This window comes from Stomoxys calcitrans, chromosome 2 (genome assembly GCF_963082655.1).
Source record: "Stomoxys calcitrans chromosome 2, idStoCalc2.1, whole genome shotgun sequence".
Classification (NCBI taxonomy): Eukaryota; Metazoa; Arthropoda; class Insecta; order Diptera; family Muscidae; genus Stomoxys; species Stomoxys calcitrans.
Genome location: NC_081553.1, coordinates 2,737,703 through 2,763,387, shown reverse-complemented (window position 1 = coordinate 2,763,387; position 25,685 = coordinate 2,737,703). Strand labels below are relative to the sequence as shown.

The 25,685-nt window shown below is 38.7% G+C and overlaps 1 protein-coding gene across 1 annotated transcript; it reads left to right on the top strand.

Annotated features, from left to right (window-relative positions):
* The first annotated feature begins 19,480 nt into the window (after nt 1–19,480).
* LOC131995264 (uncharacterized) lies at nt 19,481–24,897 on the top strand. Its single transcript, XM_059363685.1, has 2 exons — nt 19,481–23,105; nt 23,145–24,897. Exons 1-2 carry the CDS (start codon nt 19,614–19,616, stop codon nt 24,105–24,107), a joined length of 4,455 nt encoding a protein of 1,484 aa, XP_059219668.1. The 5' UTR covers nt 19,481–19,613; the 3' UTR covers nt 24,108–24,897.
* The last annotated feature ends 788 nt before the right edge of the window (nt 24,898–25,685 follow it).

The window sequence follows — 25,685 nt, the reverse complement described above, 5'->3', positions numbered from 1 at the left end:
TCAGCAAACTGAACGATAGCAAATTTTAAATGGATATAAACACCTCAGCATCAGGTCTTAATCTACTTTTCCCTCAAAACCATTCAAAATTGAAAACAATAACTCTGTAGGGCACTTAACAGGGACGGACAATGCAGGTACCACAGACGGCTTGGTCACACTTTATTCTCCCGGACAAACGAAATGCAAAAATGTTCCACTCTTTGTTAAGAGCCAAAATTATGTCAGATGTCTGAATAGAAAATGGTGATCGCCTTTAAGGATTAAGGTGATTAACAATCGCCACATTCAACACAATTCTCTTTAAAATAAAATCAGATCAGCGTAAATATTAATAAACGATTACATGGCCGGCAGTGTCCGACTCCCAGCCAAATGACAACAGACCTCAAGCTAAAGTTTTAATTTGGAAACTTTTTTGTTGGGAAATTGGGAAAATCTTTTTCCTTCGAAACAAAACTAAGTAGGAAATGTATTGATGGAAATCCAAAGAAAAATCAAGTGAATATTCAAATGGATCTCAATGTGACAGCCGGATTACTTGGAAATCCTTAAATGCCACGATTCTCCGCTCTATTCAAGGGATTTTTATAAACGATAAATTGAAATGGGGCCTAAAAAAATCATTTACAAATCCACATAAGGCCATGATCGTTGACTTTGCCTTGTACATCTGGAGCGGTGGTTGTGTGTATGTGTCTGTTGCCTTCACCATGACAATGATCTGAGGAAGGTTTGTGCAAAAGGGCGGAGCTTAACATGGCAATGGGGCGCCATTTCTTTTTTATTCGTTGTGGTAATTTTTCGGGCTGGCACCAGGGCCAAACATCTGTCGAAAACGCATCCAGCTACACACACGCACATGCACACACACACACACACACACTCTGATAAACTTCAATACAGTGGCGTTGCATTGCCCGGTTTTCATCCCCAATTTTTGTGATACATGCCACAAAATGAATGATTTATGCATTAGAGATTCATGCTGAACGCACCCATATACATTCTATGCATGTGTTCCCACTGAAATGTCCTTCTTGGGCCCATACATCTGCAGTGGCTGGTTTAGCTTGTCCCAAATCACGAGCCATATCTGAGAGCAAAGAGTATTGAGCCACAATTCCACAAAAGCAAGATGATAGTAGGTCTTTGAGAGCATCTGAAGAGATCACGCGTTTGCCGCCTAATGTGTCTATCCTTTGCGGTCCTTTCTGGGAAACCAAAACACGCGCGTGGGCTTCCATTGTCTTGCCGTGATATCAATTGTTATCATCATAGCCGTCGACACACGATATCATCCCAAACCGCACTGCACTCATCCGCATCTATCGTCTGTCGTTGGCCATTTATAGAATTCTTTTTGCCCCTTCCCCCTTTTGGTTACGTTTGCCTTTTTGTTGTTTTTTTTTTCGTGACGTGGCTCCGAAAAGAGCATCTCTTACAAATTTGTATTGTTTTCCTCTTTTGTGGTCATGAGAACGCTGACAATGATACTTGACTTTCGACAGCCCGCAGCAAAAGCAACGAGAGGGGTTGTGTTGACTTACCCCCAGTGAAAAAACCCTCGTTCTCATGTTTTCAGCGTGACATAGTTTTCCCTTTTTTTGGTAGCCCAAGCTGTGGTTTTATTGAATGTTGGGTGGACCACATTGGGCTATTTTTATCGTGTTAATATGCAGAGTGCAGAGATGTGGACATGGAAAGGGATCAAATTGTTGAGGGAAATCAAAGTTGAAAAAAAAATCCCATATGTATGTAATGACCATACATAGAAGCATAGATAAGAATACCCACCTGAAAAAATTTGTCTAAACTTGACCTCAAAGTGTCGTTTAAATCAAAATTTAAACTTCCAGCTATTATATTGGGTTGCCCAAAAAGTAATTGCCGATTTTTCATATAGTCGGCGTTGACAAATTTTTTCACAGCTTGTGACTCTGTAATTGCATTCTTTCTTCTGTCAGTTATCATCTGTTACTTTTAGCTTGCTTTAGAAAAAAGTGTAAAAAAAGTATATTTGATTAAAGTTCTAATCTAAGTTCTAAGTTTTAATTCTAAGTTTTAATTAAAATGCATTTACTTTCTTTTAAAAAATCCGCAATTACTTTTTGGGCAACCCAATAAAATAGGCGCCCCGGTAGATGAGTTGGTAACGTGCTTGGAGTTGGTAGCGTGCTTGGATTACCAGTGCAGGGATCGTGGGTTCGTTTCCCGCCAGAAGCCTTGGTCAGTCGCTACTGTGGTATCAAAATGGACTTAACAAAATTGTCTAAGTGTGTCAATTTTGTTAAGGCCACTCTTACCTAACCTAACCTGACCTTCTAAAAAATAATATGCCCCATTCGGAAAGGTATACAATTCTCCTTTTTTCGTATTCCGGAAAAAATGGTATTTTGTCATATAACCTACTTGGAGGACTTACCATAATTTCAGAAAATGTTTGTACAAATTTCTTAAGAAAAACTATAAGTCATATGACCTTGAAAACCTATCTGTTTCAGACATTGTATTTTGGTACAATGGAAATCATAACTTTACATATCGTGAAATAATAAATTTCTGACGATTTTAAAATTTTTATATTTTTTTAGAAGAACATGGAGACATTGTTTATTATTAAAGCGAATTAAGCTTCGAATCTTGGTTGTCTTATTCAGGGAATCCTCGACTTTTCTAAAAAGGTTTGCCCCATTAGGATTTTTGGAGATTTTTGTAAAATGTTTGTCGAACCTATTGGGTACATATTTCAAATAAAGGCTAATAAAGCTTGAATAAGTGATCTGAGATCTTATGCAGATCTATTTTTTACGGCGATATCTTTAAACAAACTGAAACTGTTTGAAAATCTTTTTGTTACTCTAGGGTCTTTAGGAGGCCACCGTAGCGCAGAGGTTTGCATGTCCGCATATGACGCTGAACGCCTGGGTTCAAATCCTGGCGAGGCCATAAAATTTTCAGGGGTGGTTATCCGCTCCTAATGCTGGCGACATTTGTGAGGTACTATGCCATGTAAAAACTTCTCCTCAAAAGAGGTGTCGCACCGAGGCACGCCGTTCGTTCATTTTTAACCATTTTTACGAAAAGAGATCTTCATTTGGCCCAAAACGACTTCTTCAAATTCTCCTTCGAACTTCATTAAAATCGATAGCAAATCCTTTTTTGGTGGAAATGAAACTTGAAAAATACAATATTTAATCCAACTATTGCTCATTATGCCCATGTTTTGCATCGTGTTCTTGTATGTCCTAAGTTTTCCCAATTTTTGGAGAAAAAATGAAAAAAATAATTTATTTATATGAAGAGATATCTACGTTCTTACTGTTGTAAATTGTTCGTCAATTTAATTTGCGTTCTAATTTATTTTCACCATCTAGTAAATAAATTATGTCCTCCTCAAAAGTGATAATTTTTAAAAGAAAAAAATCCTTTCACACATTTTTGAGTAGTAAAAAACGACAGAGCTCTTTTTCTAGCCCAATATCCCCTTAAATAATGTTTTCGTTTCCCAAACGTTAAAATCGTATAAAAACTTGCATACTTATTAGGGTGTCAGGGGAGCTCAGAGGTTAGCATATCCGCCTTTGAACGCCTGGGTTCAAATGCCGGCGAGAACAGCAGAACAAATTTTGGTGGTGTTCCCCTCCAACTGCTGGCGACACTTGTAAGGTTATTACCATATGTAATCATCCGAGTAACATTCTCTAAGCGGAGTCACTCTGCGGCAAGCTGTTCGGACTCAGCACTCGTTGGTATGAGAAAAATATTCCCGCTACTCCTTAATGGAATGTTCAAGGGCTAATTTGCATTTATCCTAATTGGATTAATAAAAACCTCGACTATTTTAATAATTTACCCTTTTTAGGAAGTTTTAGATTTTTTGTTAATATTTTGGGAATTTAAAACAATTTTTCTTTCTATTACTGAAAGGAAGCAAGAAGGAAGTCAGTATAGCTATTGGTATCATAACGGGACACATAGGACTACGAGCTCACTTATGAGAAATCAGTGTGGCAAGTGATAGCATGTGTAGGGCATGAGGGGAAGATGATGAGATATTGGAGCATTTCCTTTGTCATTGCTCGGCTTTCGCGTCTAACAGATACCGGCACTTAGGCGGAGACACAATACCAGACATGAACCAACTTAGAGCAGTGGTATTGAAAACAATAAAGGATTTTGTAAATAGCACGGAATTCCTAACTTAAAATTTTCTTTTTAGAGGTTACTTTATAGTATTTAGAGGCCATAGTGGTATGGGGCGGATTAATATCTGCACCCTATTTTCAACATAACCTAGAAAAAATTTCAATAAAATTTTATTTATAAAACAAAGTTTCATTCAAATTTTGTCTTTAGAAAAAATTTAATTAAAATTTTGTTAAATAAAAACATTTCATTGAAATTTTGTCTTTAGAAAAACATTTCGGGTGAGGGCGGAGGCCCGGGACCCCTTGGCTACGTCCCTGGCACGTCCGTTTTTATAAATTTAACAAAACGAATGATTTCGTTATTTATTAGATTTAGATATAGCTCCCATATATATATTCCTCCGATTGTGACTAATACTGCAATAATTAGATTATTTATTAACCGATTTTCTCAAAATTCGGCACGAAAGTGGTAAAGTTTTTCTTTATCTATGACTTCACAATATGTAAGGAATTTCGAGGAAATTTTTAATTAAAAATTTAACCAAATTTTAATTTTGAAGGCTTAGCCTGCATGCCCAATGTAGTGTATCAAAAGTTCAGCTTTGACCAACTTTAGGCAGTCCTTAATTGTTTAATTTAAACTAACAATTATACCACAAATCGATTGTATATGGAAAATAATCGTACAAGCAAAAAATACACTTGCCGTAAAACTTCTTTTAAGAAAAACACCAATATTTAGGTTAGGTTGAAAAGAGGATGCAGATATGAATCTGCCCCATGCCACTATTGACATACACATAAGCCAATATTTGGCTTGTTGTACGCTCTAAATACTAAAAAAGTAACCTCGAAAAAGAAAATTTACGTTAGGAATTCCGTGGTACTTGAAAAATCGTTAATTGTTTTCCATACCCCAACCCTAAGTTGATTCATATCTGGTATTGTGTCCCCACTTAAGTGCCGGTGTCTGTTAGCCGCAAAAGCCGATTCATGACATAAGAAATGCTCCAAGATGTCATTCTCTTCCCCGCATGCCTAACACATGCCAACCCTTGCCGCACCGGTTTGGATAAATGAGCTCGTAGTCCCAAGTGTCCCGCTATGATTCCAAAAGGTATACTGACCTTCTTTTTACTTCCTTTCAGTAATAGCCTCGTCTTTGTACGATCCAAATCTTCCCATAGGATTTTCGTCGTTCTACCGACAGGAGCAAGATTAAAATTTCTATCTCTATTAAACTTTGAAAAAATTAATAAATCAATATTTTGCAAACAATTTAGTAGAAGCCCTTTCATCTTGTCTAAAGTGTAATGTCTGAATTTGAAAAAAATGTTGTCAAAAATATATTTAAAACTTAATTTCCCGAAACATGTAAATTTTTCATTTATGATACGAGTATTCTCAATAAATCTCATTTCTACCTACCGTAGAAATAGTATTGCCAAAGATTTTAAAATTTATCCTAATCTGAATGTAGCCAATGGCAAAATTCGTGTCAACCAGATATGACGACTCACTTCCTCTCAAACGCAACATTCACGCCACCTCTTCCTATAAGTGACTGACATTAGTCATAGTCATAAACTAAATTAGTCAATAACTAAAGAGCAGAAACCCAAGTATCGACAATTAGGTACAGTTGCCGTGGTTGTTTTCTCGGAAAACTCTTCCTTGTGTTTACAAACGGAACACCCACCCAACAACGCAACTAAGGAAATGTGCAATCACACATAATTACTGGTCGTAAGTGACACTGGTCAAAAAAGGATAGAAGGACGAAAGGACAGAAGAACTACCGGCCCGAGGTATCAAACGGACAGACGAGAGTGTAGCTATACGCCATTCGTTGGCCCGCAATAAATGACCGCAACATCTACTAAAATAGGCCTACTTTAGAACAAAAGGAAATCATACGGATTAAGACGTTAGTCGATTGTTCTAATGACGCTAATAGCTACGCTAGCTAATATAAGCTGCCACTTCCATCACACAGCGGTGTCATAAAGTGTGCTCTGCCTGCGCCATAGCCACATCTACCTGTGCCAGCTCATTCAACCACAAGAGATTCATTCATAAATATCCGCCGCTTAAATTTACCAACTAAGCCTGAGTGGTAGTGAGCGAGAGCTGAGATGGGTTGGACTAAGCGCTTTTAATATAACCCTCCTTAAGCAGAGCCATAAAAGTCCCCTCGGCAATCTACGAAGGCTCGAATGGCAAGAGTGAGCCAGCCACTCATTCGGGTGTTGCCGTTCGCATGTGTGTCACCGTCTGTCTGTCTCCCTTCCTCCCTCTATTTAATGATAAATACTTGGAACTTCCATTTTAAGAGCGTGCGCTTATTTGCTCTCGCTAATGATGTGCCGTTGCTATGCATCTTCATGGCTGACTATTTTCAAAATAAATAACGATGATTATGAATATGATCGCCTGGGTTTTTTTGGGTCCGCCGCAGCCGGGCTGTAGGTTAAATCATAAAATCCTAAACCGGCACCTACCTAGCACAGGCAGACTCACTCAGAAGAAGGAAATCGTAAAAGAGCGCCTAATTAATCAAGCAACATTTCAATTGAATGCCACCCATCCCTTTGCCATATTCCATGTTTTATGGCACTCCGCTGACATTTCATTCACAAAACGTCCGCCTACCTAAGCACCATATGAAGGTCTACGAGTTTTTATGACCCACAATTGAAAAACTGCTCTAATTATTTTCACTTTCCTCTATAAAAAAAAGCATAAGCGCAGAGTGTAAGCCCTTAGCAATTAAGGCATCTGATTTCTGAGAACACGCTGCATAATTATAAACCATACTTACGGTGTATGGGTTTTTCAAGATGACCACCGCCACGTACCAGACTCACTCACAAGGAGTTGAACACGACAACTGCACTGTTTGAAAATCTTATTCTGCCAGCTTACGCCAGGCGACAACCAGCATTGATAAACCACTTAGGATATTTCAGAATTGGAAACCACCACACCACACCACACCATTTGAAATGATAATATTTGCTGTAATTAATAATTGTTTGCTTATTATTTCCGCTGTCCATGCGTACAAAGTGTTCCCTAATGAGTGTTTTTTAGACAAAATTTCCAATAGTACAGTTTGTGTGCCATATGTGGACTTTTTCACTTAGAAGTATTTCACTTTACCAAAGGACAGACAAACATATTTATACAAATAGTTTTAATAATACACAAACTATAAAATAACAAAAAGAATATGTTTTTTGGAGTACTATACAAAACTCTTTCCGTTCTATGGGTCACGACACCCGGTTGAGTACATGCAACTCCACACCGAGCATCGAAATGCCCTTACTGCGATTTTAGCTGGTAAACCACAGCCACTACGTTGCTCCCAACTAGGGCCTCACCAATAGTCAGGCTGGAACCGAAGCTCCAGGGGCTCTTGACTCCCATGGTACCAGATTAAGGACTCTGGTTCGACTAGACAGTTCCGAACTGGTCACCTTATGGGATGATGCAAGCATTCAGAAACAGTCAGAAAATAGGTGACATAACCCGAAATGACTCAGCACAAGTCTGCGTCAAAACAGTAGTGTCACCGAAACATTCACACACACGGTATGCAATATGCTAGTCACGAGGAATAACATCGACACCGTGTTAAAACTTTCATAACATCAGAAATTCACACACACCTACTCGACCAGCTCCAAGACTTCATGGTCCTGCGATCTTCAGCTCACCGACTCAGCTCGATGCAGCAAACTACAATATTTGCTCTTCCTTACATCGTCATTTCGTTTCACCCGTCCATCACCACATCCATCCCCTCACGACCAGCTCCTAATCTTCATGGTCCAACCATCTTCAGCTCACCGACTCAGCTTGATTCAGCCTACTGTCAGCTTATCCATCCATCGTCCCTTCGCTTCACCCGTCCTCCCCGCCTTCCCTCCTACCATCACCTTCCTACTCCACATCACTACGTTTATCAGCATTTTCCCACATAGTGTCGTACCCAGGAAATCAATTGCTAAGAAAATCCTAAAAGAACACGATCCCTGGATAGCTTTAATATTCCATTTCAGACCGTGGTGAAGAGCTATTATATACTTTTCACCTAAATGGTCTCCGTGCGGGATGTATATGGAACTATAACATTTCACAACCCGGTCACCCTGTTAGTCGAGTTGGTAGCGTGCTCGGATTACCGATTCGGGGGTCGTGAATTAGACTCCTTCCTGTTCCATCGCTACTGTGGAAACGCAACGGACTAAAATTATCTATGTTAGTCTACTTAGAAATATAGACTGCAACTCTAGCATAAGCCTTTAAATAAGGGGAATTGCATTGTCCTGTAGTTTTCTTGTCAAACTATTTTTATACTTGCCACCGACCACTAACTCTATGATTTTATATATATTCATAGGATAAAAAAAAAATATCTATGTAACACATGATCTAAAAAATCCTTAGGACAACAAATAAAAAATATCAAAGTTTTTCTTTATTCATCAACATACATATTGTAGTTTCTTCGAGGAGGATACTATAGCTCCTGCGTTTCGCTAACATTTCAATATCTTTGTTGAATCGTCCTTGAAAACAAAGATCCTTTGAGCCAATTTTGTAGGTTTGCCAGAAGGTAATGGTCTCTGCACAGTGGTTGGATCCATTGGCCAAAATTCAAATAAAAGAAAGTCTAATGTTTGGCACCAAATATATATATTGGGTTGCCCAAAAAGTAATTGCGGATTTTTCATATAGTCGGCGTTGACAAATTTGTTCACAGCTTGTGACTCTGTAATTGCATTCTTTCTTCTGTCAGTTATCAGCTGTTACTTTTAGCTTGCTTTAGAAAAAAAGTGTAAAAAAAGTATATTTGATTAAAGTTCATTCTAAGTTTTATTACTTTACTTTCTTTTAAAAAATCCGCAATTACTTTTTGGGCAACCCAAAATCCTCCAAATGGTCGAATCGGGTCTATATGGAAGCTATATCTAATCAGTAAGTAAAGGCTAAAGCCGGGCGCAGCCGGCTATGTTATACCCTACACCACCGAATCTACCTAATACTTTTAACAAATAGAGGTTATGTCTAAATCTTGTCAGACAAAAGTCTGTTGAGTGCTGAAAATCACTTATGTTAGAATAAACAACTAAAAAGGCGTTAAGTTCAGCCGGACCGAACTTTGGATACCCACCACCTCGGGTAAACCACCTTTCATCATAATCCGGTGAAAAAATGCTTAATTTATGCCCCCAGAGCAACTTTATCGAAATATGGTCCGATTTGGACTAGATTCGACACGGATATTAAGAGGTCTAATAAGTACAAGTCATTGTTCAATTTTGTAGACCAAAGTATTGGTCTTTTTGGTAGCCATATCCAAATATAAGCCGATCTTATCCATATACGACACAAATGTCGAAGAGCCTAACATAAGACACTGTCCAAAATTTCAGCGAAATCGGATTATGAATGTGCTTTTTATGGGTCCGAGACTTTAAATAGAAAGATCGGCCTATATGGCAGCTATATCCAAATCTGAACCGATCTAGGCCCAATTGCAGAGAGATATCGAAGGGTCCAACACAACTCACTGTCCCAAATTTCGGCGACATCGGACAATAAATGCGCCTTTTATGGGCCCAAGACCCCAAAGCGGCGGATCGGTCGGGGGCTATATCAAGATATAGTCCAACATAGCCCATCTTCGAACTCAACCTGCTTATTGACAAAAAAAAAGAATCTGTGCAAAGTTTCAGCTCAATATATCTATTTATAAATATCTACTATATATATCTATTATAATGTTTGCTAATACAGCAGTCCTATGTTTGCTGAAACAGCAGCAACATATACTTTCCCATTTTTAGCAGACAAAAACTGCTGTTTTAGCAAACATTTTTGGTATTTTGAAAAACTAATTTGGTTGAGTATAGAGTATACAAATTGTCTGATATGAACCAATTTTAGTTCAGAAATTGATGAGTCTCCAACAACTTATCGTTTCAAATTTCACCATAATTGAGTAATAAATGCGGCAATAATGGGCTTAAAACTCAAAATAGACATATCGGTAGATGGATCTATCATATTCGGTTCGGACATCGGTAACATTATACAAATCATTGTTTAAAATACAATCGAAATCGAAATTAAATGCAGTTTTTATATATTTTTTTGTAATTTTTTCCATACATATACCATCACAGTGCGCTGTAGGCCAACGAGGATAATGCTGGTGACATTGAGTAAGATGCTATGACAGGCAAAAACTTTTTCGCAAAGAGTTGTCGCACTGTGGCACGTTGTCGGCTATAAAAAGGAGGTCGTTTGGCACTCAATGATGTGTGAAAAGTTTGCAAATTTGCAAACTGAAGACTATGGGACTTTTGGTAAACTTAAGAAAAAGGGGTATCCATTTTGAACACAGCTTTTTCATAGTCAAATACTCGTGCACTATGAAACTTATACGTTCTTTTAATATCATTATGGTGTACGTGTGGCAGCGTTTGAAGTTAGCAGTGCCACTTCTCAACCGTTTGTCTCGACGAAGCAGAATTTGAAGACGTTAAATTTTTTTCAATCCATTGTTTGAAAAATCACACGACTAGCCTATCTGAAACCTCTTTAACTTGGAGTTTGTGGTGCAATTTGTATATTATTCTATGGATTTTCCAGTCCATGCGTTAAGTCTTCACCTGACGGCTGTTAAAACCTTACCTAACCTAACCGTTGTCCTCACCTGTAGTAGATTCACTTTGCGTTCCAGCCCCCGCATAAACTAATCTAAATTTCCCGAGGGTTCAAAAACCCGTTTTCATGACATATTAAGCAGTGCGTGAAATTAGACCCACTAATATCAGCATTATTGAAGGCCACCGAAGCGCTGAACGCCTGGGTTCGAATCCTGGCGAGACCATGGGAAAAAAATCTTCAGCGGTGGTTTTCCCCTCCTAATGCTGGCAACACCTGGGTTCGAATCCTAGGGAGACTATCAGAAAAATAGATTCAACGGTGGTTTTCCCCTCTTAATGGTGGCAAGATTTGTGAGGTACTATGCCATGTAAAACTTCTCTCCAAAGAGGTGTCGCACTGCGGCACGCCGTTCGGACTCGGCTATAAAAAGGAGGCCCCTTATAATAGAGCTTAAACTTGAATTGGACTGCACTCATTGATATGTGAGAAGATTGCCCCGGTTCCTTACTGGAATGTTCACATGGGCAAAATTTGCAATATCAGCTTTCATCTTTTGTTCATCTTTTGGTTTGGTTTGGTTTCTTTAGCTCATGGAAGGCTTAATTCTTATTCGATTTCAATGAAACAATGAACGTTCAATACATTAGCTCACTTTCAATACAAACGGTATGTTAAGTAACCACGTTAACTCAAGTTTCGCAGAAGATTCATGGTGCTTTAAGCACGGCTCAGCAGTTTTGGTTTGTTTATATATGATGTTCATTGTTTAAAAATACTCTCTAAATTCAGTCTTAAATACATTTTGGTTGCAGCCTTATTGTCCTGATGTGGTCCGGTCTACATGAATGCTTGAAGGATTTTAAGTGAGATTTTAGCTTATCAGCTTCCTGTTTTTGTGAAACAGCTATGATTTAAACGAAAAATTGTTTCGTCCCATTTCAATACGAATTTTGGTAATAAGGCGCTCAGTTTGGGTGGGCGGCTCGTTTTCCCTTTATAATGCACTGACAACAACTCGTTTCGCCTTCATAAATTGTAAGGGAAAACGATCCATTCAAGGCACGTAATCTCAAATAAATGCCTAAATTATGCTAAAACAAATACAAATTAAAAAAAATGTAGCTATTCAATCTTTGGATTGGTGGTAGTTTTTCCAATTGTTGCGAAAAATGTGATTTTGACTCACTTTAAAATATTCAAAATTTATTAAGGAAACAATATTTGAAAAATATAAATTTTGAAGTTGTTAGAAACCAAAAGCCCCATTGCCTGGTATTGGGGTGCAATGACTAGGCACAAATTGAGTTGTTTGATTCGTCTTCGGCAGCAACAGCTTCACTTTCCGCATAAAACAGCAAACATTTTCAATTTCTTTGCGGGTGGGAGGTGAGGTGTTTTGTATTAAATTTGCTGGAGACCCCCTCGTGTTATATTGAATAAATGTAATCTTTCTGAATTAAGGTCTTATCGAAAGTCGTTTGAGGAAGGTTGTTTTAGATAGGTGATGTCGTTGTTTGGGCCTGGGGCTGGGGTTGAGGCATCATTTGTTTCAGCTCCACATCAGATAATCACATTTAAAAGCCCTTTTTCTTCCTCCATGTACAAAGACAAAACAACGGAGAGAGAGAGACAACGGAAAGCATTCAACAATACCACAAAAACCCACAGCAGATATGAAAAAGGTCCACAAGTTTAAGCAACAAAAAAGAAAAGAGAACATCAACAACCCCTCGAGTAATCAGAATGAATGGCGGGCACAAAGGCGAAGACTTTTGAAATCATTTTACCTCAATGTGGCTTTTTTGCTGCTATTCCCAGTCATCCAGCCAAAGATTCGATGGTTGACAAAATGCTAAAGCGAACAAACCCCAACGTTTTCCTCTAACCATGTTCCCAAAACGCACTAAAACACACACACACACACACATTAACGAAGGATTACATACAAACGATTGGAACGACACTTCAGAAGCAAAGCCCACAGCCTACGAGTGAAACCATCAAAAACCCGCCAAGCATTAAGGGCGCGTTTTTCGTTGGCAAAAAGGAAAACTTGCACATAAATACCAACCAGGAGCCAACATTCAATCATCTACACTGCCACTCTCGCCCAAAATGCCACAAAACAAATCACTTCCCCCTGCCACAAATCGAGGCCATTAAGCGATAAGATAAAAATTTCAATAAGTCGTGGTAGATGGTTTGGTCACTCTACAAAAGTGTTTTGAGGACCACATAGAGCTCCTTGCGGAAATTACAAAAATCATTTATGAGGCGATATCTAGGTGATCCCACCATTCGCCAACCTATGTTTATGTTTCAAAACTTATATTTTAGAGCAATAAAATTTAAAATGAACAAAGAAATTTCCGCCTCTTTATGGCGCACCGTGACGCAGATGTTTGCATATCGGCCTATGATGCTGATCTCCTGGGTCCGAATCCCAGAAACGTTTTCAGCGCATGTTATCCCCTCCTAATGCTGGCGACATTTGTGAGAACTTCTGCCCAAATAGGTGTCGCCCAGCATCTTGCCGTTCGGAAGCGGCTATAAAAATGTTCACCTTATCATTATCACCTTATAAACTTGCATCGGACACCAAATGTCCAATTGGCCTCGCCTGAAATAAAAAGCACAAAACGTGTTTGACTTCTTGTCGTATACCAGTCGGGAATTGTTGAGGATATAATGTCTGAGTTAAGAATTCTTTTGGCGATCAGGAGTTTCGACTTCTCTAAGCCGCCAAGACCTGATGCAGCCGATCTCCCGATTTAAAGTCTTGAGCCCATAAAAGTCTAATTTTTCATCAGTTTTCGCTGAAATTTTCAACAGTGAGTTCTGGTAAATTCCTATATATTTCTGTCGAAAATAGTCTAGATTGGATCATATTTCAATATAGCTATCATATAGTCCGATGTTTCCATTTTTAGGTTTTTATGCCGTTAAAGACGCGATTTGGAACAATAATTTGTACAAATCTTCTCGCCATCTGTGTCGAATACGTGCCACATCGAACTTTTTTGGGCAATAGATGCCTTTTAAAAAACGCATTTCCATCCAATTTAGAGATAATGGCCAAAGAGCAATGTATTACAGATGGTCACGAATTGGGGGCTATCATCGTCCAAGTTTCAACTTGAAAAGGTCTACAATTTTGCTGTTGTTAGTTTCAACAGAAGTCTCACACATCGTGTCCCTTATAAAATCTCTAAACTAAAACCAAACCTAACCTAACCTATTTACATAAACAATTAGTGATGTCTGAACTGACTTTAAAAATTCAACACATTGGGTCATATTTGGAATAGCTTCGGAATGTGAATTGCTTGTTGTCTTCAGTGTAGGGTACCTTCCAAAAGCATCCATCCATTTACTTATCCCAACATTCCATTCCTCCTTCCATACCGAACTCATATCCAAGGAAACAGATTCAACAATAACTGCCGCTGGCTTTTTTGGGTGCGTATGAGCGTTTGTGCGAATTGAAAAGCCTCCCTGCATGCCTTCTCCAAAACAACTTTTTTCTATTTTTCATTTTTCTCCTTCTCGATGGGTATTTGGGGTGTTGGCAAAAATGCTTTCGACCATTTTTGGGGGTTTGTTAGTAGGTAAGCGTAAAATTCACAATTACGACAAGAAGAATGCCGCTGCCACAACATCGCGAGATACAGATACAGACACAGATTCAACGTATTTTTCCATTTATATACATATGTATGTATGTGTGTATTTACGTAGGCATACAAAAGTACGTTCATATCGTTGCGTATCTGAGTCGTCTGTTCCTGTGTCTGCTGTAAGTTTGGATACTTTATTTATAATCACACAGTCACAGCAACAAAATCAAAGCCCTAAAAATTGTTTTGAGGGCTATTCGCCGCCATAGCTCTCCTTCTCTGCATTGTCGTTTCGCATCCCATATTTCAGCCCTAAAAGAGGGTTGGTACGGTTTGATTTGCTTGGGTGCTTTTCATGCCCGACATCCTTTATACACTTGGGGCGCACGCACACACACACACATACACACACACACACACACACACACACACACCAATAAACGCACAGATATATAGCAACACTCAAACAATTTAATGGGACTACACCACACAAATGCCATGAAAAGGCTAATATCGCTTTTGTCGTTGCCGGGGTGTGTCCTCCTCCTCCTTTTTCTTGCCCATGGGTGGTGGTAGGGGATGCTATGAACGGGGGCTTTGGAAAAAAAGCGATGCTGTCTGCCGTAACGTACTTGCAAACCTTTATCACACACATGAACACAGACATATTTAGATGTAAAAACACATACAAAAATGTGTGCATGAGTATCAGGATATCTATCCTGCCTCTATTGATAGATTTTTGTTAAAAGCATTTCAATTTTTTTTACCATATCTGTCTATCTGTGTTGAACCCAGTTCAACAACAATCTTTGCCGTTCTCCAAAATCTGCCCCATTTTAGTCATAAGAACATGAATTAAATGAAATTATTAAAATATGAACTTTTTCATGACCCTTAACATAAATACCAATATATGAATTAATATTTGCAATATGGCAACCCTAGCCATGTTAACTATTGTACTAAATTTAAAAACACATAGCTGTCTTCTTCTAACTTTAAATTATATTGCTGAAATACATTTTTTAATGTTAACCGATACATTTTATATGATGCCTTGGTTACCTTTGCCACTGCCATCTTTTACTTGTGCAGCAGCAACGATAGAAAGCGGTAAGGGTCATCAGGCTAATAAAACTGTTCATCACTTGGAAACTGAAACTGTGCCTATTTTCTTCATTTTTATTTGGGTTCCTTACACTTCCGGGAGATTTAATTCCATCCAACTACAGTCCACTAGAAGGGTCTACCGGAGTTGTACATGGTCCTATCGAACCGTTAAGGAATTAGCCGAAGGATACTAATTTATTGGATCACGTCCACCGCTCAACTTGTATATTCCCCCAAATCCGATCAAACACTATGGAGAAAAGGTATGTAAGTTTATTGGTGTGTGAACGGTTAGGCTTTTGATAAAAAAGAAACGAACTGCTAAGAAATCTAAATTATCTGAGGACCGAATATATTGTACATATTCGTTAAATTCTCGTATCGAAAAAAAATTGCATTAAAGATTTCAATTCTGTGTTGAGGTTTGCACATAGTCCGCATAATTACTATTATAACCCCGCTTTTATTAAAAGTGCTTTTTACGAAAGCGCCTTTTTCTGTTACATTGAAGTAATATATCTAACATATCGGTCATGGCTTCACGAGCATGACAATCGCATTTTATGGTTACCGAATTAACCTCAATCAACACTACGAAGAAGAGGCAAGAGTAAAGTAAAGTCATACTTTCATCGCCTCATTGCACTATTTTCTGTTTTACCATTTAACACGTTCCTCTTATTCTGCTGTTTGCTTTTCTGTATGGATGTTGATAAAACATCAGAATCGAAAAGAAACTCTTATAGAATCAGTTTGGCAAAAGAGACTTTTTACAAGAGGAAGAAACCTTGAAAACTTTACTACTCTCTTATTGCTTAATTATTTTTTCTACGGCTACAAAAAAAAAAAAAAAAAGAAAAAGTACAACTCGAACTCCCATACTTATTTTCCCCAGTTAGAAATCCAATTACATAGTCTTTATTCAAGACTCTCTTAGAAATATATTTCTCTGGCTTGGGTTCTCTTTTTTCAACATTGCAAAAAAAAAAAAAGCACTATACTTCTCAGTCTCTGCTGCCGTGATCACGCCGACGTAAACGTGATAATTACTGCAACAGCCAGCAGCGCATTACAATACCACAACCAGCAGTGCATCACAACTTGACTCTCTTTTTTCAAGTATTAGGCGCGGCCATCGTTGCAGACATCCCATCTCCATCTCTCTGCATTGATTTTATTTTTTTATATATATGAGCTCTTCTACTGAGAGGTTAGTTAAACGCCGGTTGACTGCTTGCCTGTCATTCTTATCGATGTGTGACTTGAAAAAATTTGTCAAAAACTGTACGAATGATTTTTTAAAGAATGCATGCATAGTGATAGTTGAAGAAAAAAAGAAGGCAAATTTATTTTAAGTGCGTTTATTAAGAAACCTCGAGTTGTTGTATAAAATAGAAGAATTTAAAAGAAATAAATAGTTATTGTGCAGAGTGAAAAAAAAAAAAAAAAAAAAAAAAAAAAAAAAAAAAAGTTTTTTAGAGAATTTTATGAAAGTTTGAAGGAAAAGGAATATTTTTCACAATTTGAATTGAGGAAAATAACGAAAGAGCACAGAGTAAAAAAATTAGTGCACTAATTTGGAAGAATTAAAGAAAATTTACAATTGAAATTGTCTCCATGTGGATTATAATAGTCAAGCTGGCTGCAGAGTCTTTTTTCCATAACGGATCACGGCACATGGTTTATGACTAGACGAGAAGAGTGAGGAAGATTCGACCGGTTACCGAGGGGAAAAATATGGTGAGTGTATTTCTACATATGACATATATGAGGGTCGTTTAGAAAGTTAACCCCATTAAAGTTGCTAGGAGCAAAATCATTTACTAATACTGCCTTCGTGGGAGAAGTGAACAAACCTGTATATATTCTGTCATATACTATGCATATTGGAAAGGAAATTGACTAATCGGTCTACGCATACCACTGGGTTATGGCACTGTGTTAAACTTTGGTCTTATTGAATATTTCCATCCCATCTGTAAAACAAAATACATAAAATTTTGAAGTTGTTGCAAAACCTACCAAAAACTGGTTCAAATTTGCTCACAATTTATTGATTCAAGCTTATATTTGTTAAAAAAAAAAAAAAAAAAAGTCAGAATTTTGAAAATTGAAAAAAAGCAAAAAAAGAATTTTTTTTTTTCTCTTCCTACTATTTTCTTTCTCATTCTTACTATATGCATCTAAATTTTGATAATTTCTTTCGGCATACCCAAAAAAAATAAAATTATTTTAAAGTCATATTAAAAAGCAAAAAACGCGAAAGTCCAACAGCCAAATCAAAAACCGCTACAGTGACTTTAAATTGCATGGTACGTGTGGGTGCGAACAACCAATAGCAGCCAAGAACACAAAATTTGCCAAGGAAAGCTGAGTTCATTGACCCACAGAAGAAGAGAGAGGGAAAGTTGCCGACAGTGTCTAGTTGAGGCTATTACAACTGGTCAAAGATTGAATGGATCATAGAGCATGCAATAGAAAGGGATTTCAAGATATTATTTGGGGATTTAATTGATGCCTTTGTTACCAAAAGGAAAACCACTGATAATACCCAGAACGCAAAAGTCGAATATTTTAAATATTCCCTTATTTTGAAACATATATGATCGCTGGGATTTGAAAACGCTTTCTTAATACATTTATTTGAAAGTCGCCATAATGCAAAAAAAAAAAAAAAAAAACAACAATAAAAGCTTAGTATTTAATTGGCCATCTTACGAAAATTGCTTATGAAAATTCTTATTGGTTGACATATAAAACCTTCACAGGAAAGAAATTATATAATTTATCATTTGCATTGTCTGAAGTTTAACTTGTTTTTTGGTGGATTAAGGACTTAGCGAGAAACCGAGTATATCCTATCAGATTTCATAGGTTTGTGAACCCTAAGGAAACAATTTTACGACGTTTTACATACTAAAAGCTGCGCTGGAATAAGGATTGATTCCAAGAACTTGGTTCGTTTGGTTTATCACCTTTATTTATCACGTTTTATTTTCACGATATATATATTCAGCAAAGTGTCCCTACAATCGTGATACAAAATTATTTTCAGTTTAATTTTTTCTGCTTTATGGTCAGCGTATTTTGGCCAAGTTTCGCCACTAACTTGGTTACCATTCTGATATCTATTTTGTCTGAATTACTTTCACATGCAAACTGCCAGATTATTTCCAAGGATTTGAAGATAATTAGGATTTCACTTTGTGATTTTTGGAATTTTTTGATTTGGAATTTGAAGATTTCACCTTATAAACTGATTTGACTGTTTCCTACCTGATTTCTATTGTTTTGAGATTTTTTTAATAAAATGGCTTCGCAAAAGTTTATTTTCTTTTCTGACCAAGTGGTCACTTTCTGCGCGAATTTTTCTGACATACCACTTGAGGATCATACGGCCTCCGGTCTACAAGTGGAATTGGACGATTTGGAACGCCGTTGGCGTCAGCTTGTTGGCATATATGAGGCTGAGATGACATCTCAGGACCCGGCTTACACTGAATCTATACGCACGTCCGTACATTCGAAGTTTTCAGAGTCTTGCAAGGTTTACAAAAGCTGCAAGGCGTCAATATTGGACCTAGTTCAGATTGAAAGACAGAAGCTGGAAAGTGCCACACAGCAGAAAAGACCTGAAGCAAAAGTCGTAGATGAAAGTGGTTACGCCTTAAAAGTTCCTCCTTGTGATACGGAGTGCTTTAGCGGTGGCTATGACAAATGGCCTAGTTTTAGGGATATGTTTACGGCCATTTATACTAAACATCCCAAGCTATCGGCAGCACAGAAACTGTTCCATCTCAGGGCCAAGACTCGCGGTGAGGCCAATCAAATTGTAAAACAATTTGCGCTCACCGATAACAATTTCGACTTAGCATGGGAGTCCTTACGGCAACGGTATGAAAACCATCGTATTCTTGTCAATCATCAACTGAGGAAAATTTTCGAAATCGATAATGTGACTTCGGAAAGGGGAAAAGCTCTCAGGAATCTACAATACACTGTAAATAACTGCCTTGCGGTCTTAAAAACTTATAATATTTCGGTAATGTCATGGGATCCCTTCCTAGTGTATTGGGTTTCTTCGAAACTGCCGGAAGAAACTTTAACAGCATGGGAAAATTCGATTCATGACCACAAGAGGATGCCAACCTGGTGCCAGTTAGACGATTTTATATCGAAACGGTGGAACATGTTGGAATCGATTTCCGACATGAGGAAACCTTCCAGTACTTCATCGACTGCCAATAGGTCACAGAGTTTCCACACTAAAACTGACGCGACCTACCGTCCGTGCAAAGTATGTCGCCAAAACCATGCTTTAAGAGCCTGTCCCAAGTTCAAATCGTGGTCGCTTAGCGAGAAGCAAAGATTTGTAACTTCTAATAAGGTCTGTGAGAACTGTCTCTCTTACGGTCATAGCGAACAGAACTGTCAAAGCGAAAATGTTTGTCAAAAATGTCATAGAAAACATCATACCATGCTACATCCAGAAACAAATGAAGCGCAGAATCGTAATGAGAATACGAGGCCAATGAACGTAGAGGCTGGCTCCAACCAACGGGTACCTCAAAATCAGTCAGCATCCTTCCATATAGATACATATTATGATGAACATCCATCAACGTCGGAGGCCGCATACCCAGCGCCATTCAATGTCCAATCGCATTTCCATGACTCCGGAGAAGGAACTGTCTTGCCTACTGCCTTGGTAGAAATAGACCATTTAAATACACTTTTTACTGTTAGAGCATTCATCGATCAGGGTTCTCAGGAATCATTCATTTCAAATAGGATAATTAATAGACTATCGATTCCTACCAAGAAATCCTTGACAAGAATATCAGGACTAGGAGGAATTGTTCTTGAGAACTCCTCCAAACTGTGTCATATAACATTGAAGGCACGAACATCTGATTTTAGACTGCGCACATCGGCCATAGTGGTTTCGGGCTTAAATCACCTTATGCCAGGGGTTCCAACACCGGTTTTAGACTGGTCGAGATTGAACCGCCTGGAACTAGCTGATCCAACCTTCTTTAAACCTGGGTCCATAGATATGCTATTAGGTAGCGACGTTTTGCCGTCGATTATCAAATCTGGTGTCCAAAAGAACATCTCAGGCAACCTATTGGCACAAAATACTGAATTTGGTTGGTTGGTTAGTGGTCCGCTGAAGACTCGTGCGGTTTCAGTTTTCGCTTCCTGGATAACGTCTCCTGACACGCTGAATGAGGACATTCGGAAATTTTGGGAGATAGAGGAGGTTCCTGTTTCAAAACCTGTGTCCGAAATTGATGCCTGGTGTGAGGAGTTTTACCGGAGAACCACAACTCGCCTGCCAGACGGAAAATACATGGTCAGACTGCCATTTCAACAAGACCTCCCCTCTGAAATGATTCTCGGGTCTTCGAGACGCGCCGCAATGGGACAATTCCTTAGAATGGAGAAAACTTTAGCAAATTCTCATGCGCTATCATCCGAATATTCTAAGGTTCTATTCGAATATTTGACTCTAGAACATATGGAGCTGGCCCCACCAGTTGAAATACATGAGAATTCTCGATATTCCTCCTTTTACTTACCACATCATGCTGTAATAAGACCTGAGAGCGCATCCACCAAAGTAAGGGTGGTTTTTAACGCTTCCAAAAAATCTTCCACCGGCGTTTCTCTAAATGACATTTTGTGTACCGGCCCGACTCTTCAAAATGACTTAATGAATGTAATACTACGCTGGCGATTCTACAAATATGTTTTCAATGGCGACATCGAAAAGATGTATCGCCAAATTTACATTCATGAAGATGACAGGCCATTCCAAAAAATACTGTTTCGAAAATCGTCCTCTGAGGAAATTCAGGACTTTTATCTGAAAACTGTTACATTTGGTGTAAACTGCGCACCTTATTTAGCAATACGAACGTTATTGCAACTGAGTGAAGAGGGGAAGGCTACGCATCCAAAAGCTGCAGACATTCTTCAGCATCAAATTTATGTAGACGATATATTGTCTGGCGGGCACACAGTAACAGAAGCGCGAACCTACATTTTGGAGCTGATAGATTTGTTAAGTTCTGCTGGATTCCCATTAAAGAAAATGACTGCAAATCACCCTTCGATACTCCAACATTTACCCCCCGAGGATCTTCTAACCGAAGACTTTTTAAAATTTGAGGAGACCAGCGAAACAAAAACGTTAGGCATACGATGGAATGCCATGACTGATCAATTTTTCTATAAGATAACGAATATATCTGTTCCTTCGTCCCCAATAACCAAGAGGAAAATCTTGTCAATTGTTGCAAAGCTTTTCGATCCAGCAGGCTGGCTGTCTCCAATCATTGTATTGGCTAAAATTCTAATGCAGCAACTTTGGATAGATGGGACCGAATGGGATGAGGAGGTCAAACCGCATTCTTTAGAAAAATGGGATATATTCATATCTAATCTCCCCGAGATAGAAAACTTGAAAATCCCTCGTTGGATACGTTACTCTCCTGAGGGCAAGATTCAAATGCACGGATTTTGTGATGCCTCAGAAAAGGCGTACTGTGCCTGCATTTACGTTATAACAACGTCTGCTACTAATGTTACAACTTCATTCTTATTAGCGTCTAAAAGCAAGGTAGCCCCATTGAAGACAATCAGTTTGCCAAAGTTAGAGCTTTGCGGGGCAAGATTATTATCCAAATTGACAAAATCTGTTTGTCAAAATTTAAGCTCAACTGTATCTGAAATATATCTGTGGTCTGATTCCACAATTACCTTGGCTTGGTTACAAAAGCCTCCGTTTCATTGGAAAACATTTGTAGCCAACAAGGTTTCTGAAATCTTGGACAACGTTGGTAACGTCAGTTGGAGACATGTTCCAACTAATGAAAATCCGGCCGACATAGGCACTCGTGGATGTACCGCAACCAAACTTAATGAAAATCCTTTGTGGTGGCATGGCCCACCTTGGCTAGTAAAATCGACGGAATATTGGCCAAAACAAACCACGTACAAAGAACCAACACTGGAAAGGAAAATTGTGGTGTGTCAAACACAAGTTCATGCACAAGAGGTACTAGAACGGTTTTCATCTTTGGATCGAGCACTACGAGTCATTTGTTTTATGTTTCGATTTATTCGAAAATGTCAGAAACGATATGATGGCCATATCCAAGCTAATTTTATTACATCTCAGGAAATTCATTTTGCGAAATACAGACTGATCCAACTCGCCCAGATGTCACACTTTCCTGCAGAATATCAGGCCGTAGAATCTCGCCAAGCCATAAATTCTAAAAGCAGGCTTTTGACACTGAACCCGTTTTTAGATGAAGGTGGACTGTTGCGTGTCAACGGCCGCCTAGCGAATTCGGACCTGAGTTACAATGAGCGCTTTCCCATAATACTGCCTGAAAATTCGAAATTTTGTAAACTATTTATCGATTTTACGCACAAAATCCTATTACATGCTGAACACCAAACCATGCTGCGTAACATTCGGCAAGAGTTTTATGTTATTCGCTTGAAAAGTGCAATACGACACTGCGTTCGAAACTGTAAGATATGCACTGTGTACAAGCACAAGGTTAGAAACCAAATAATGTCTGCCCTACCCGCTGAAAGGTGTACTTTCTCTTTACCTTTTACTCACACGGGAATCGATTTTGCTGGACCATTCGAATTAAAGACGTCCAAAATTCGAAACGCCAAACTACAAAAGGGTTATGCTGCAATTTTTGTTTGCTTATCGACGCGTGCTGTTCACTTAGAGGCCTGTTCGGATTTATCGACTGAAGCTTTCCTCTCCACTTTTAATCGCTTTGTAGGAAGAAGGGGTTTTCCTAAAAAGGTTTTTTCCGACAACGGAACTAACTTCATAGGTGCAAATAGAACCCTTGTGAGGGAGTTCAAGGAATTTCTGAAAGCTTCTGAAAAATCTGTTATTGAGAAATATGGTATGCACGGGTTTTCTTGGCACTTCATACCGCCCCACGCTCCACATATGGGAGGCTTGTGGGAGGCGGCTGTGAAGAGTATGAAAACACATTTTCGAAAGGTTGCCTCGAACATGAAGTTCACATTTGAGGAGTTTTCCACCCTTTTAGTGCGAATTGAGAGTGTACTGAACTCGCGACCACTGTCTCCTATCAGCGAAGACCCCACTGATCTTATTCCACTGACTCCTGGCCACTTAATTAGAGGGGCCGCTTTGATGGCCATACCTGAGGAATACTCAGATAATTTATCGTTGATGAATCGTTGGCAAAGACTGAAAACTTTGCAAATACTGTTTGCTAAGAGGTGGAAAAATGAATATGTATCAGAATTACAAAGAAGATACAAATGGAAGACTACTCAGCTTAATTTGGAAAAAGACGATTTTGTTGTCGTCAAAGATGACAATCTTCCCCCCACGGAGTGGTGTCTGGGAAGAGTATTAAAAGTTTTCACTGGAAAAGACTCCAAGGTTCGTGTTGCGGAAATACGCACACAGAATGGAACACTTATTCGTCCTTTAGTTAAACTATGCATTCTACCCAAAGCCTAGTCGTTAGCCTTAGTAAAACACGTTCACACACTCAATAAAACTTACATTCTAGCACATCATCTAGCGCACCAAAATGTCGCATTTGTAAAAATCGACATTACCTTAAAAATTGCCCAGAGTTCCAGCGCATGTTCGTGGCCAAAAGACGAGACGTAATAAGAGAAAAGGGCTTCTGTTACAACTGCCTTGGCACAGCTCACACCCGGAACTGGTGCCCATCCAGAAGCAAATGCATGGTGTGCCAGCTTAACCACCATACCATGGTTCACGTGGCTAAATCACCCAACCCTAAGGCGGCAAGTCAACCCAGGGAATCATCCAACACTCACGAGTACCACCGAAGCCGAACTAGCTCCCATAAACCATCATCATCACGGACCAAAAAACAATCGAACAATAGGCAACGAAGTTCACCACAAAACAAGAGAACCAGCAACCATAAGCCGCACTTTAAAGAACGGTTGAGCCGACGTTCTAGAGTTCATGTGTTTTTGCCTACGGCTCTAGCTCGTGTTCGAACCTCTGAAGGCCCGGCAAAGGCCAGATTACTACTGAGTTCAGGCGAAGTTCAGACGGTGATACTCCAGGCCCTGGTAGACAGATTGAATCTTCAAACGATAAAAAGGGACAGTAAGACTTACTGTACCCTAAATTTAGAATCTTACCATGATCCGATGGTAAAAATTCAAGTAACCGGCCTTGTTCACTCCCGTTTCCATACAACTCTTCCAACAACTACAACGGCAGCAAAACTTCGTACAATTTATGACACCCTGCATGACTTAGCCGATCCACACTTCTGCAATACATCAAATGTCGAAATTCTGCTGGCCAACGATAATTTACCAAAAATATTAAGAGCTGGAATGATTCAAACGTCCTCAAATATGCCGATAGCTCAAAGCACCATCTTTGGGTGGATCATCTCTGGAGCTTGCCATTATTAAATTGCATTCCTGCAAGGCGGGCGGCATGTTGAACCCAGTTCAACAACAATCTTTGCCGTTCTCCAAAATCTGCCCCATTTTAGTCATAAGAACATGAATTAAATGAAATTATTAAAATATGAACTTTTTCATGACCCTTAACATAAATACCAATATATGAATTAATATTTGCAATATGGCAACCCTAGCCATGTTAACTATTGTACTAAATTTAAAAACACATAGCTGTCTTCTTCTAACTTTAAATTATATTGCTGAAATACATTTTTTAATGTTAACCGATACATTTTATATGATGCCTTGGTTACCTTTGCCACTGCCATCTTTTACTTGTGCAGCAGCAACGATAGAAAGCGGTAAGGGTCATCAGGCTAATAAAACTGTTCATCACTTGGAAACTGAAACTGTGCCTATTTTCTTCATTTTTATTTGGGTTCCTTACACTTCCGGGAGATTTAATTCCATCCAACTACAGTCCACTAGAAGGGTCTACCGGAGTTGTACAATCTGTGTTCACGGAAAGATGTATTTTCGGTGCTTTATCACAACCACAGTGTTTCATGCTTAATGGTCAACAGTGATCCAAAGTACAAATTTTCGCCAATACTTCGATGTCAAATATATTTCTATA